The 14,803-nt window shown below is 44.8% G+C and overlaps 1 protein-coding gene across 2 annotated transcripts in view; it reads right to left on the reverse strand.

Moving 5' to 3' along the window:
- EPHA3 (EPH receptor A3) overlaps positions 1–3,628 on the reverse strand; it is a 434,619-nt gene extending 430,991 nt beyond the window's left edge. For both annotated transcript variants that reach the window (XM_056559344.1, XM_056559343.1), the window contains exon 1: positions 3,393–3,628. In XM_056559344.1, the coding sequence (XP_056415319.1) occupies positions 3,393–3,483 (91 nt within the window). In that variant the 5' untranslated portion in view covers positions 3,484–3,628. The remainder of the gene's footprint in view (positions 1–3,392) is intronic.
- Between the last annotated feature and the right edge of the window lie 11,175 nt (positions 3,629–14,803).

Raw genomic sequence — 14,803 nt, forward strand, 5'->3', positions numbered from 1 at the left:
ATGCTGAGAGTTGTAGTTTTGCATCAACTGGAGGCACCCTGGTTGGGAAACACCGATCTATTTTATATCTATCTATATCATATCTATCTATCTATCTTTATATCTATTTCAAATCTCTCATAGCTATCTATATATTTCATATCTATCTATCTCATATCTATTTCTAATATATCTATCTCATATCTATTTATCTATTTCATATCTATCTATCTCTCATATCTAACTATTTTATATCTATCTATTTCAAATATAGCTATCTCATCTCATATCTATCTCATATCTATCTATCCATCCATCTCTATCTTCCAGCCACATACACAATCCACATGTACTGACATAGTGCTCTGCATTCTTTGTACCAGGCAACTAACAAAAACATTAATCACCTTTCCACTAATTTTTGGCATATAGCAGCACACAGGAGGGACGCTGCTAGAAACCTGCAAACTTCCATTAACATTCCAGATAAAAATGATCCCACTTCTAGTACCTTGCAGTTCAGTGAGTCGAAAGGTGAAAAGTCTGTTTAGGATTTCCTGGAGAAGATTTTCCCCGTGAACCATTCGTCAATAGACTTTTATGTATAAATTTGCAGTAATATTTGACAATTTTGACTTGGTTTTATCACTGGAGAGCAGAACTGTGTACAGTATCACAGGAGGGCACCATTCATTGAGAAATAATTGCTAAAGGTAATTACAAAGGATTTACTCCATCTCCAGTGTTTGCCTCATGAATTCCGCTGCTGTAGATAAAGCCTCACACATTGGGAGCTGCCACTTTTATTCGGGTTCTGTCTGCCTGCTATACTTTCATGTTTTAAAGTAGATGGCCTATTGAATGCAGATGAAAGAGAAGTCTTATAGAAGTATCTATAGGCTATAGTTATAGTATTGTAAAAAATGAGTTATGGGTGTAGCTGAATTGGTCATTAGTTTTTTTTTTTTTTTTTGTTTATTGGGAGAAATTACTGAGTAATGATACATGGTATTTATATTGATATTTGCCTTTATTGGAGAGTTAAGTTTTGGTATATTTGTGATGTGTTATAGACAGGTTTGTCAGTATAGCAGAGCTGAGAGTGACATCTGTCACAACTCATATTGGTATTATAATGGGTTATAATCAGTTTCCACGGCTGCATGGCAACCTTTTCCGATTCTATAATATATATTCAGTTTCTATAAACACATATATATATAATATTTTTGTGTGCATATATAATATATATATATATATTTTTTTCTCATTTATCTGTATACCATCACATACAGTATATACTATATACACTATGGAAACCCCTTTTGTGTCACTATATATTAATGTAATGTATTATTATCATACAAAGTAGCTTATAGGACACTGAAGTAACTGCTGTATACCATCACATACAGTATATACTATATACACTATAGAAACCCCTTGTGTCACTATATATTAATGTAATGTATTATTATCGTACAAAGTAGCTTATAGGACACTGAAGTAACTGCTGTATACCATCACATACAGTATATACTATATACACTATAGAAACCCCTTGTGTCACTATATATTAATGTAATGTATTATTATCGTACAAAGTAGCTTATAGGACACTGAAGTAACTGCTGTATACCATCACATACAGTATATACTATATACACTATATGGAAACCCCTTTTGTGTCACTATATATTAATGTAATGTATTATTATCATACAAAGTAGCTTATTAGACACTGAAGTAACTGCTGTATACCATCACATACAGTATATACTATATACACTATATGGAAACCCCTTGTGTCACTATATATTAATGTAATGTATTATCGTACAAAGTAGCTTATAGGACACTGAAGTAACTGCTGTATACCAGACCTCTAATACCCCAAAACACACACACAATATATACATTATACACACCAACACTGACCACTTCCAACAATGAATATACATAACACGTGACCGCCATTAGACTTAATGAAAGAATAAAAATGGAGGAGAGACTTACTGATACTTTCTATGAAGCTAATAAAGACAAATACACATGGAGCAGACCTGAGTTTGTCATTTGGTACAACTCATGTTGACATCACAATTGGTCATGTACTCGCTTGGCACAGGATCCAATAAAGACTAATTAAGTGACAAGTTCATATAAACTCTGTTATATATTGTGGTTTATATCAGCGTTTCCCAACCAGTGTGCCTCCAGTTGTTGTGAAACTACAACTCCCAGCATGCCCGGACAGCCTTCGGCTGTCCGGGCATGCTGGGCGTTGTAGTTTTGCATCAGCTGGAGCCACCCTGGTTGGGAAACATTGGTTTATATGATCCATACAGACGAATAAACATCAGTAATCACTAGAATATATGCAGACTGTACATGGGCTAAGAACTCAGCAGAACATAAACTGCAAAAGAAAATATTTAACTTGAAAAACTTTATACAGAACAACAACATAGATACAATATAACAACTTAGATACAATATAACAACCAGCATTACACACTTCAGGATACCACTTTTTTTTTTTTTTTCACTTAAAAATACTAATGAGCTATTTAGGGGGGGGTCACAAACTTAACTAAACATTGAGAGAATCCATTGCAATTCTCGGCACAACATATAAAGTCAGCAATGACTTCGGAGACGCAGCAGCGCGGAGGTTCCTAGAGCGCCGCTGTCCCTTTAAATCTCATAATATTTGTAACAATTTGAAACCTCAACATTCTATTAACCCGTTCTGTGACGCTTTACATCCCGGATCCGTTGGTCTAATGCAGTGTATCCCAACCAGGGTGCCTCCAGCCGTTGCAAAACTACAACTCCCAGAATGCCCAGACAGCCGTTGGCTGTCCGGGCATGCTGGGAGTTGTAGTTTTGCAACAACTGGAGGCACCCTGGTTGGGAAACACTGCACTACAAAATCAAGGTCCAGTCTGATAGGCCATTCAGGAGTCTAGGAGAGCTAGGTAGTAGCCTTTGGCTGTCCAGGTATGCTGGGAGTTGTAGTTTTGCAACAGCTGGAGGCACCCTGGTTGGGAAACACTGCACTACAAAATCAAGGTCCAGTCTGATAGGCCATTCAGGAGTCTAGGAGAGCTAGGTAGTAGCCTTTGGCTGTCCAGGTATGCTGGGAGTTGTAGTTTTGCAACAGCTGGAGGCACCCTGGTTGGGAAACACTGCACTACAAAATCAAGGTCCAGTCTGATAGGCCATTCAGGAGTCTAGGAGAGCTAGGTAGTAGCCTTTGGCTGTCCAGGTATGCTGGGAGTTGCAGTTTTGCAACAGCTGGAGGCACCCTGGTTGGGAAACACCGGTCTAATGCACTTGAGAACTAGAGAAGTCCCGGATACAAGGGAAGCAGAGCAGAGTCTCCGTACAGTGGGTCTGTAGCCACTTACCTTCATTGGGAGGATGCACGATCAGTTGTGCTGAGCAGATGAGGGAGACACAGGACAGGAGGCAGAGGATGGAGCAGAGCTGACAATCCATTCTTGGCCAGTGCAGGGTGCTGGAAGGCGCATATTATCTGTCCTCAGCACTGAGGATGATGTGACTCCAGCACACAAGTTACCATGCTCTCCCCACAGCCTGATGTCAAGTTTGACACTGGAGATAAGGAGGAGTCTGCTGCCTGCCTGCCTGCCTGCTGCTCCAGACTCTGCTGCTTCCCTGGGTCCTAGACACTGCCTGCTAGTCTCTAGTGCCAGCTTGTAAAATCCACTGCCAGCCAGGGTGAGGATTACTTCACCTGTGCACTGCCATCAGGAAATTAAATTACCTTTTTATGACTCCTGTGTCTTGCAGGGGTGCAGCTTGGTTTACCATTAGGAGGGAATAGCAAGAGGACAGACTGAGGCTTGACTTATAAAGGAATTCTTGTCAATGGAGTGATATCAAGGAACTTCATTTATGTAGGAGCTCACAGAATGGGAGTATGAAAATGTGAGTGTTGGTGTATATGTATGTGTGTGTATATATATATATATATATATATATATATATATATATATATATATAATATGTGTGTGTGTATTACAGTTGGGTCCAGGTGTATTCTGACAGTGACGCAATTTTCAGTATTTAGCCTCTAAACAAAGCCATGAATTATGTCCCAGAAGTGGAGACTTTTTAGCTTTAATTAAAGGGGTTTATGAAAAAAATATTGCATTAACCATTTAGGAATTATAGGCTTTTATTTTTTATTTTTTTAAGACCCTTACTTTTCACAGGCTACAAAGGTACTGGACAAAGTAAAAGAAATATGAGGATTATTTTGAATATATATATATATATATATATATATATATATATATATATCAAAAGAAGCTGGGGAGAATTGCATATTTTATTCGCTGTTATATTTACTGTACTACACATTTTAATTACTGTTTACACCTTGCATAGAAGAAAATACAATGTTTTGACTTTATAAAGCCTGTTCTTTTCCTCTGCGAATTTTGTGGTGAGTCTGTACTGTAGGATCATAAATATGGGTCTCTCTCTCTCTCTCTCTCTCTCTCTCTCTCTCTCTCTCCCCCTCCCTCTCTCCCTCTCTCCTTCCTTCTCTCTCTCTCTCTCTCTCTCTCTCTCTCTCTCTCTCCTCTCTCCTTCTCTCTCTCTCTCTCTCTCTCTCTCTCTCTCTCTCTCTCTCTCTCTCTCTCTCTCTCTCTCCTTCTTCTCTCTCTCCTTCTTCTCTCTCTCTCTCCTTCTTCTCTCTCTCTCTAGAATGTTTCATCATATAAGACGCTCCGGCATATAAGACGCACCTAATTTTATAGGATAAAAATATAGAAAATAAAGATTCTGAACCAAATACAATGTAAAGTATAGGACAGTGATCTTTAACCTGCGGACCTTAAGATGTTGCAAAACTACAACTCCCAGCATGCTGGGAGTTGTAGTTTTGCCACATCTGAAGGTCCGCTGGTTGAAGAACACTGGTATAGGACGTAGAACTCGCGTGTCCCCGCCGCTCCAGACCCGTCACCGCTGCCCTGGATGTCGCCCTCCATCGCTGTCGCCGCGTCCCCGAGGTGTCCCTGTCGCTCCGGAATGTCTCCGCTGCCCGGTATCCTCACTTTCCGTCGCCGCCATGATGTTGCTACGGCATGCATGACAACGTGATGACGAAGGAAAGCGCCAGCCATGCAGGGGATCCCGGCACAGAGCAGACACCGAGGAGGCAGGTAAGGTCCCTCCCGGTGTCCTGTAAGCTGTTCCTGTAAGCCGCGGCGGTCCCGAACAGCCCGACTGAACAGCCGGGTTAGTGTTATTTTCGCTTTAGATGCGGCGGTCAGCTTTGATCGCCGCTTCTGAAGGGTTAATACAGGGCATCACCGCGATCGGTGATGTCCTGTATTAGCCGGGGGTCCCGGCCGTTGATGGCCGCAGGGACCGCCGCGATAGGTGTGTGTTCGCCTTATAAGACGCACTAACTTTTCCTCCCCAGTTTTGGGGAAGAAAGTGCGTCTTATACAGCGAAAAATACAGTATCTATATACACACTTTCATATTGTATACATTCCCTTTTGCCACCTGCCAGCAAAACAACTCTGAACTATCAAGCTATGGATTCCACATGGCTTTTAAAGATGCTCTGTGGTATCTGTGTCCAAGATGCCACCAGAAGTGGCATTATTAGACCAATATTTTTTAACTCCTGTTGTAAAAATAATACACTTTCCAATGAACTTGCATTCTTAACGGTTACACCAGTTTTTGGTTTTCCAATAGCAAGTCATATGGGGGGGCATTTACTAATCTTTTACTATGTAGTCTGGTTTTTACCCTGTTTTTTTCTACTTCATTTTTGACTATGTGCGACAAATTTACTAAATTGTTGCACGGCATTAATAAATTTGGCACACATAGGCAAAAGTGGGAAATTTACTTCATGTAGTAGAAAAAATAGTCTGTTCCTTTTTCCTGCTGTCTGAATAGGTTTGGCTGCTGGTTTCCTTCTGGATCTTTTGTTTTTGAGTTTTTTTTAGCTTTTTCACCACATCTAAATAATTCAATAACTACAGTGGTCCCTCAAGTTACAATATTAATTGGTTCCAGGAAAACCATTGTAAGTTGAAACCATTGTATGTTGAGACCATAACTCTATGGAAACAGGGTAATTGGTTCTAAAGGCACCAAAATGTCATCCAAAAATAGGAAAAAGTGACAAAGAAAAATAAGTAGATAACTGATAATAATAAAGCAAATCCTTACATATAAAAGTAATAAAGATCTGCTGGGAGCTGTAAATCACTGTCTATGTCAGTGTTTCCCAAGCAGGGAGCCTCCAGCTGTTGCAAAACTATAACTCCCAGCATGCCTGGACAGCCAAAGGCTGTCCGGGCATGCTGGGAGTTGTAGTTTTGCAAAAAATGGGGCCACCCTGCTTGGCAAACACTGGTCTATGTAGAGGACAGGAGCTTCTTCAGGGGTCCTGTACAGTACAGGCAATGTCCAAAACAAGTAATGGAGTCGCCCTCACCTGGTGTCCAAAAGAGCAGCTAACCCTGATACAGGTAAAGTGTACAGAACATGTAATACCAGTCAGTGCATACACTTCAGTAATACAGGGGTTTTACCAGTGAATGCCCATTTTGATTGGTTGGTTCTTCCAGCCATTGACACGTTTTACAGATCTGGACTGTCTGTAGCATTGTATGTTGAGTCTGGTTTCAACTTACGATGGTCCAGAAAAGACCATTGTATGTTGAAACTATTGTATGTTGAGGCCATTGTAAGTTGAGGGATCACTGTAAATTGTAGTCATGGCTCAGAAGTGGTAAACGGCGTTTAGTGTGTGTGTGTGTGTGTGTTTATTACATTTTTTTAACACAGTTTTTTTCTCCCTAAATGTACTTACACTTTTTTTTTTTTTTGGTTACTTCTTCTACAGATCTGTGTATCCTGTGGACTCCTTCGGATTCGGTGGACTACTTCGATGACCAGCGTTTTTCTTTGCTTGATGTTAATAAAATGGTTAACGAGGGCTTGTGGGGGAGTGTTTTTTGTAATAAATTTTTTTTAAAACCTGTTGTGTTTTATTTTTATTTTACTTTACTAGACAGGCTTAGTAGTGGAAGCTGTCTTATAGACTGAGTCCATTACTAAGCCGGGCTTAGCGTTAGCCACAAAAACAGCTAGCGCTAACCCCCAATTATTACCCCGGTACCCAAGGGGTGCCGGGAAGAGCCGGTACCAACAGGCCCGGAGCGTCAAAAATGGCGCTCCTGGGCCTAGGCGGTAACAGGCTGGCGTTATTTAGGTTGGGGAGGGCCAGTAACAATGGTCCTCGCCCACCCTGGTAACGTCAGGCTCTTACTGTTTGGTTGGTATTTGGTTGAGAATAAAAATAGGGGGACCCTATGCGTTTTTTTAATATATTTAATTATTTATTTAAAAAAAAAAAACGCATAGGGTCCCCCCTATTTTCATTCTCAGCCAAATACCAACCAAACAGTAACAGCCTGACGTTCCCAGGGTGGGCGAGGACCATTGTTACTGGCCCTCCCCAGCCTAAATAACGCCAGCCTGTTACCGCCTAGGCCCAGGAGCGCCATTTTTGACGCTCCAGGCCTGTTGGTACCGGCTCTTCCCGGCACCCCTGTGGCGTTGGGTACCGGGGTAATAATAGGGGGTTAGCGCTGTTTTTGTGGCTAGCGCTAAGCCCAGGTTAGTAATGGACTCTGTCTATAAGACAGCTTCCACTACTAAGCCTGTCTAGTAAAGTAAGAAAAAAACACAACAGGTTTTAAAAAATTTTTATTACAAAAAACACTCCCCCACAAGCCCTCGTTAACCATTTTATTAAAATCAAACAAAGAAAAACGCTGGTCATCGAAGTAGTCCACCGAATCCGAAGGAGTCCACAGGATAAACGGATCTGAAATGAGAAGAAAACAAAAAAAATGGGTTAGTACATTTATTATCACCTGCTCACACATCTCCCGCCCCGCACGACTACAACTGCCAGCATGCCCTTACAGTAAGGACATGCTGGGAGTTGTAGTTGTGTGGTGCAGGAGATGTGTGAGCAGGTGATAATAAATGTGACAAGCTTGTCCCCTGCCCCCAGCTGCAGGACTACAACTCCCAGCATGCCCTTACAGTAAGGTGGGGCGGAGGCCGGGCACAGTGTTTCCCAACCTGGGACTTGTAGTTTTGCAACATCTGGAGGCACCCTGGTTGGGAAACACTGTTTTAGGCCAGTGTTTCCCAACCAGGGTGCCTCCAGATGTTGCAAAACTACAAGCCCCAGCATGCCTGGACAGTCAAAGGCTGTCTAGGCATGCTGGGAGTTGTAGTTTTGCAACATCTGGAGGCAACCTGGCTGGGAAACACTGGCCTAAAACAGTGTTTCCCAACCAGGGTGCCTCCAGATGTTGCAAAACTACAAGTCCCAGCATGCCTGGACAGTCAAAGGCTGTCTAGGCATGCTGGGAGTTGTAGTTTTGCAACATCTGGAGGCAACCTGGCTGGGAAACACTGGCCTAAAACAGTGTTTCCCAACCAGGGTGCCTCCAGATGTTGCAAAACTACAAGCCCCAGCATGCCTGGACAGTCAAAGGCTGTCTAGGCATGCTGGGAGTTGTAGTTTTGCAACATCTGGAGGCAACCTGGCTGGGAAACACTGGAATAAAACAGTGTTTCCCAACCAAGGTGCCTCCAGATGTTGCAAAACTACAAGTCCCAGCATGTCTGGACAGTCAAAGGCTGTCTAGGCATGCTGGGAGTTGTAGTTTTGCAACATCTGGAGGCAACCTGGCTGGGAAACACTGGAATAAAACAGTGTTTCCCAACCAAGGTGCCTCCAGATGTTGCAAAACTACAAGTCCCAGCATGCCTGGACAGTCAAAGGCTGTCTAGGCATGCTGGGAGTTGTAGTTTTGCAACATCTGGAGGCAACCTGGCTGGGAAACACTGGAATAAAACAGTGTTTCCCAACCAAGGTGCCTCCAGATGTTGCAAAACTACAAGTCCCAGCATGCCTGGACAGTCAAAGGCTGTCTAGGCATGCTGGGAGTTGTAGTTTTGCAACATCTGGAGGCAACCTGGCTGGGAAACACTGGAATAAAACAGTGTTTCCCAACCAAGGTGCCTCCAGATGTTGCAAAACTACAAGTCCCAGCATGCCTGGACAGTCAAAGGCTGTCTAGGCATGCTGGGAGTTGTAGTTTTGCAACATCTGGAGGCAACCTGGCTGGGAAACACTGGCCTAAAACAGTGTTTCCCAACCAGGGTGCCTCCAGATGTTGCAAAACTACAAGTCACAGCATGCCTGGACAGTCAAAGGCTGTCTAGGCATGCTGGGAGTTGTAGTTTTGCAACATCTGGAGGCAACCTGGCTGGGAAACACTGGCCTAAAACAGTGTTTCCCAACCAGGGTGCCTCCAGATGTTGCAAAACTACAAGCCCCAGCATGCCTGGACAGTCAAAGGCTGTCCAGGCATGCTGGGAGTTGTAGTCTTGCAACAACTGGAGGCACCCTGGTTGGGAAGCCTGCGCAACTTACCGGCTTCCGTAGGATCCAGCGCTGCACGACACTGCCGCGCGACGATCTCCGACAGCGATCGTCGCTGGAGCCTCGGAAGGGTAAGTGAACCTCTTCGCCGGTCCCCTTCAGCTGTTTAGTTTTGCAACAGCTGGAGGACTACAGTTTACAGACCACAAACCAGGGGTCTGCAAACTGTGGCCCTCCAGCTGTTGCAAAACTACAACTCCCAGCATGCCTGGACAGCCAATGGCTGTCCAGGCATGCTGGGAGTTGTAGTCTTGCAACATCTGGAGGCACCCTGGTTGGGAAACACTGTTTTAGGCCAGTGTTTCCCAACAAGGGTGCCTCCAGCTGTTGCAAAACTACAACTCCCAGCATGCCCGGACAGCCAATGGCTGTCCAGGCATGCTGGGAGTTGTAGTCTTGCAACATCTGGAGGCACCCTGGTTGGGAAACACTGTTTTAGGCCAGTGTTTCCCAACAAGGGTGCCTCCAGCTGTTGCAAAACTACAACTCCCAGCATGCCCGGACAGCCAATGGCTGTCCAGGCATGCTGGGAGTTGTAGTCTTGCAACATCTGGAGGCACCCTGGTTGGGAAACACTGTTTTAGGCCAGTGTTTCCCAGCAAGGGTGCCTCCAGCTGTTGCAAAACTACAACTCCCAGCATGCCCGGACAGCCAAAGGGTGTCCAGGCATGCTGGGAGTTGTAGTCTTGCAACATTTGGAGGCACCCTGGTTGGGAAGCTTGCGCAACTTACCGGCTTCCGTAGGATCCAGCGCTGCACGACACTGCCGCGCGACGATCTCCGTCAGCGATCGTCGCTGGAGCCTCGGAAGGGTAAGTGAACTTCTTCGCCGGTCCCCTTCAGCTGTTTAGTTTTGCAACAGCTGGAGGACTACAGTTTACAGACCACACACCAGTGGTCTGCAAACTGTGGCCCTCCAGCTGTTGCAAAACTACAACACCCAGCATGCCCTGACAGCCAAAGCCTATGGCTCTCAGGGCAGGAGCCCGGGCTGACATTACAGTGCAGCCGCCCGGGCTCCTCATACGGTCTCCCCGCTACCCCCCCTTGTCTCCCGCCCGGGCTCCTCATACGGCCTCCCCGCTACCCCCCCCCCCTCCCCTTGTCTCCCGTCCGCGCCGCTCAGCTCCCGCTGCTACAAGACTACAACTCCCAGCGTGTCCTCACTGTAAGGCCATGCTGGGACTTGTAGTCTTGCAACAGCAGACAGATGGGAGTTGTGTGGCGCTGGCAGGTGAGGGGGGTGTAAATCACTGCAGTGTCCCGGTAGCGCAGTGAGGGTAGCGGGGAGAAAGTATGTCGGAGCCCGGGCGGCAGTAACTTTTCCTGCTCCATGTTGGAGCTGGAGTAAATTTAGTCAATTTTTACGGCCGTTGCGACAGTTTATTGCGCAACTGCGACTGTCTCAGTTAATAAATTCCTGACCACTGCAAGTCAAAACTGAAAACTTGCGTAAATTAAGCGGGAAAAAAAAAATTGACTTTCTAGCTCTTGCTAGGGAAAGTCGCACAATTTATAGGGTAGGCGCAATTGCGACAATTTTGCGCCAAAAATAGTCAGAAAAAAATGACTAAACCCCTTAGTAAATGCCCCCCATGGTCACTGAGACAAAGTACCTTTTTTTATGATTTACTAGACACTGATCCTGTAGATCTTTTTAGGAATTCTACTACTTATGTTGTCTCTTGTGATGATCCTACAGAAGATGTGTGGTTACACTACCAATGGGGCATTCTGCACATGATCTGTACCTGTAGTCTTTGGGTTAACCAAGGATAGAGCATGTAGATTTGTCCATCCAAGTTAAATGACTAGAAATGTATATTTCACTTTTTAGAAAACAATAAGTTGTGAGATGGGACTCCCGGTAGATCAGACTTGTTTTTCTAGCATATCCCACAGATGCTCAACTGGATTATATACTGAATATGGAGGTCATGTCAACACTTAAGCTCTTTATTGGGTTCCTCACATTTGTCCAGTCTGTCTGGGCACACTATCCTACCAGAGAGGTAAATGTATTTGGGGAATACCACTGCCATAAAGAGGTGGGGACACCTGAATCATTTTCAGATAGGTCAGCCATGTCACAGTAAGGCCAAGTTCACACCTCAGAATTTCCGTGCAGAATTCTACATTGGAATTCTGCACAGAGATTCCGGAGCAGCAGAAATTTAACGGGATTGTGCTGTGCACATGGTGGAATTTCTGTATTCCGAAAATATCAGAATTACGTGTCTGCAGAAAGAATAAACCTGTTCAGTGGACATCCTGTATATACCCGGAGGCAGAGTTGATCCATGATGGCGCGCTCATCATCCCTTACCTGATCTTTCTCCTGATGAAATGGGAAGAGGAAACGTGTTAAGAATGAGAATAAGACATCCAAGACATCTGAAACTCAGAGTACCTGTCATCATCTAAACTTTCCCTGATCCCCCTTCCCATCTGTCCCTTACTCTAACTATGCCTATCCCTGTGTTTATTGAGGTTTAAAACGCTGTGGAAATACCTTTTTTCATCCCTCTTCATTAGCTCAGGAGCACTGTCTTTCTGAGGGGTGGAAGGAGGAGGGTCCCGGCAGGCATGATGTCACATGAAGCCTGGCTGGGGCTCTGCTTCTGCCAGTCTTCCTGTATGCTGCTCTCCCTCTGCAGCAGTGTTTCCCAACCAGGGTACCTCCAGCTGTTGCAAAACTACAACTCCCAGCATGCCCAGGCAGCCAACAGCTGAGGGGCTGAGGGAGCAATTACAGAGGCAGTGATTAAGATGAATGTCAGGGGGGGGGGGCACAGAGCAGGGAGTGCAGTGAGATAATACAATGTATAAGATAACGTGTGGTGAGGGGCAGGGAGAACACAGAGCAGGGGGAGGGGGAGGTGACTGGCTGTTATATCAGAGGCATGTGCAGGCTTGTAGCTCACAGTACTGAACTTCCGGTGGAAGGACCAGAGCCCTTCAGCATTAGTCCTAAAAGCTGTACACTTACTATGAAAAGCATAGGATGCTGCTTGCAGACCAGGCATAGAAGAGTGACCCCTAGTGGCCAAAAGTATAAAATGAAAAAACTGGTATAAATATTAATATTACAATATTACAATATCTCTTCATTAATGATTATGAACAACATATTAAAAGTTTTTGTTGATGACAGGTACTCTTTAAGTATCAGCCAATACTACACTTGCACTTACTGCACTTGGCTAATATCCTTGTTGCTCACATCATTATACCAATATCTACCTGGTGATGATATTTATTCATCCACATCTAATACTATCTGCAGTTTATAAGTGTGGGGGCTTATCTCCCTTATGTATAGGACTATCTGTATGGGTTTAAGCCTATTACTTTGCAGTAGGCTTTTAATGTGGATCTAAGTGCAATATATTGTCAGTTTACCTGCCTAAGCAATTACTCCATATCATGTAGACACTTTGGCATACTTTAGTGAGTAAGTAGGGTCTAGCCCCACACAGAGTTAATGTAATCCATTAGCAAGTGAGTAAATTTATTTGGTAGGGACCACTAGTAATAACAGGGGTAGGTTACGGCGCGGGCCGTCCTTATCAGGACAACTACTCAGCCTAGGTGCAGTCTACCTAGGGATAGTTTAGGGCTTTATAGGTCCCTGTTCAACCCCCCCCCCCCCCCCCCATTGTCCCTTCCTGAGATCTAACCCTGAGTCACGGGGGTTAGGGTGCATAATAGCCAGGCTGATTGCTTATGTCCTGTTATCTATGTGTTGCACTTTTTGACCGGTGTAATTGCATAAAATTGACTGGCTTGCCTTTAATATCATGTATAGGGTGTGACTTAGATTCACATCAGTTTTTTTCTTTGAGCACTTGAGTGGATCATGTCAGTCCAGTTTTGTGAGGACAGTTTTAGGTACTTCAATAAATGTTAAGTTTTAGTCTACAAATTCTTTCTCTGCGTTACTGTGGGTAGACTTATACGTATCATTCTTGGTAGCTTGTTAAGGACTCTGCATCGAATGCATAGCCGTCTATGAGAGTGATTTTCTGTGCGGACATTGTGAGGTCTGGCATGGCTACACATGCACCTAGCCATCTATATAATATAAAAGAAAACATAATTTGTCAGACCAGGCCCCTTCTTCCATTGCTCCATGGTCTAGTTCTAATTACTCAAAGAAGATCTATCATGCTGATCAACTTATCCCCGATTCAAAGGATAGGGGATAAGTGTCTGATAGTGGGGGGTCCGACTACTGAGACCTCCTGTGATCTACTGCATGGGTCCCCCACTTTCCCCAGAAATGGAGTGTGTCGACCCCCCCACAAAGTGGTGGCAGACACGCCCCCTCCATCTATATCTATGGGAGAGCTGGAGATGCAGCATTTGGCTATCTACAGCTCTCCCATAGAGATACATAGAGGGTGCGTGTCGACCGCCGGTGTCCCTTGCAGGAGATCGCGAGGGTTCCAGCAGTCGGACTCTCTGCAATCTAAAACTTATCCCCTATACTTTGGATAGGGGATGATTTTTTTCTGCACAATTCTGTAGCCATAATCAATCTATATTTCTGCCTATTTCATAACTATACATACAACAAAAGCATATGCAAAGAATGGAGCACTCACCCGGTCTTAGCTGTGCAAGTAGCGTTCTTCACTCACCCGGTCTTAGCTGTGCAAGTAGAGTTCTTCTTTATTCGTTACAGCGAACAAACACGTGGGAGAGCGGACAGAAACGGAGGGGTGGGGGAGTGGGTTGGGCGACTGTCCATGTCGCGCAATCAGCGCTTCGTCAGGCCCCTAGGGTCTGTCAGGCCCCTAGGTTACGGTCCGTGTCACACAATCAGTACTTCGTCAGGCCCCTAGGGTCCGTCAGGCCCCTAGGGTACGGTCCGTGTCACACAATCAGTGCTTCGTCAGGCCCCTATGGTCCGTCAGGCCCCTAGGGTACGGTCTGTGTCGAGCAATCAGCGCTTCGTCAGGCCCCTAGGGTACGGTCCGTGTCGATCAATCAGCGCTTCGTCAGGCCCCTAGGGGCCTGACGAAGCGCTGATTGCGCGACACGTTCCGTCGCCTAACCCACTCCCCCACCCCTCTGTATCCGTCTGTTCTTCCACATGTGTTTGTACGCTGTCATGCTGTAACGAAAAATAAAGAAGAATGCTACTTGCACAGCTAAGACCGGGTGAGTGCTCCATTCTTTGCATATGCTTTTGTGGGATGTACCTTTGACCTTTATATGTGAGCACCAGAAGGGTCTACCGGCCAGAGGAGCTTAGGAGCGACTGTTTTAGTGAAGCAGCAGTGC

This window comes from Hyla sarda, chromosome 2 (genome assembly GCF_029499605.1).
Source record: "Hyla sarda isolate aHylSar1 chromosome 2, aHylSar1.hap1, whole genome shotgun sequence".
Classification (NCBI taxonomy): domain Eukaryota; kingdom Metazoa; phylum Chordata; class Amphibia; order Anura; family Hylidae; genus Hyla; species Hyla sarda.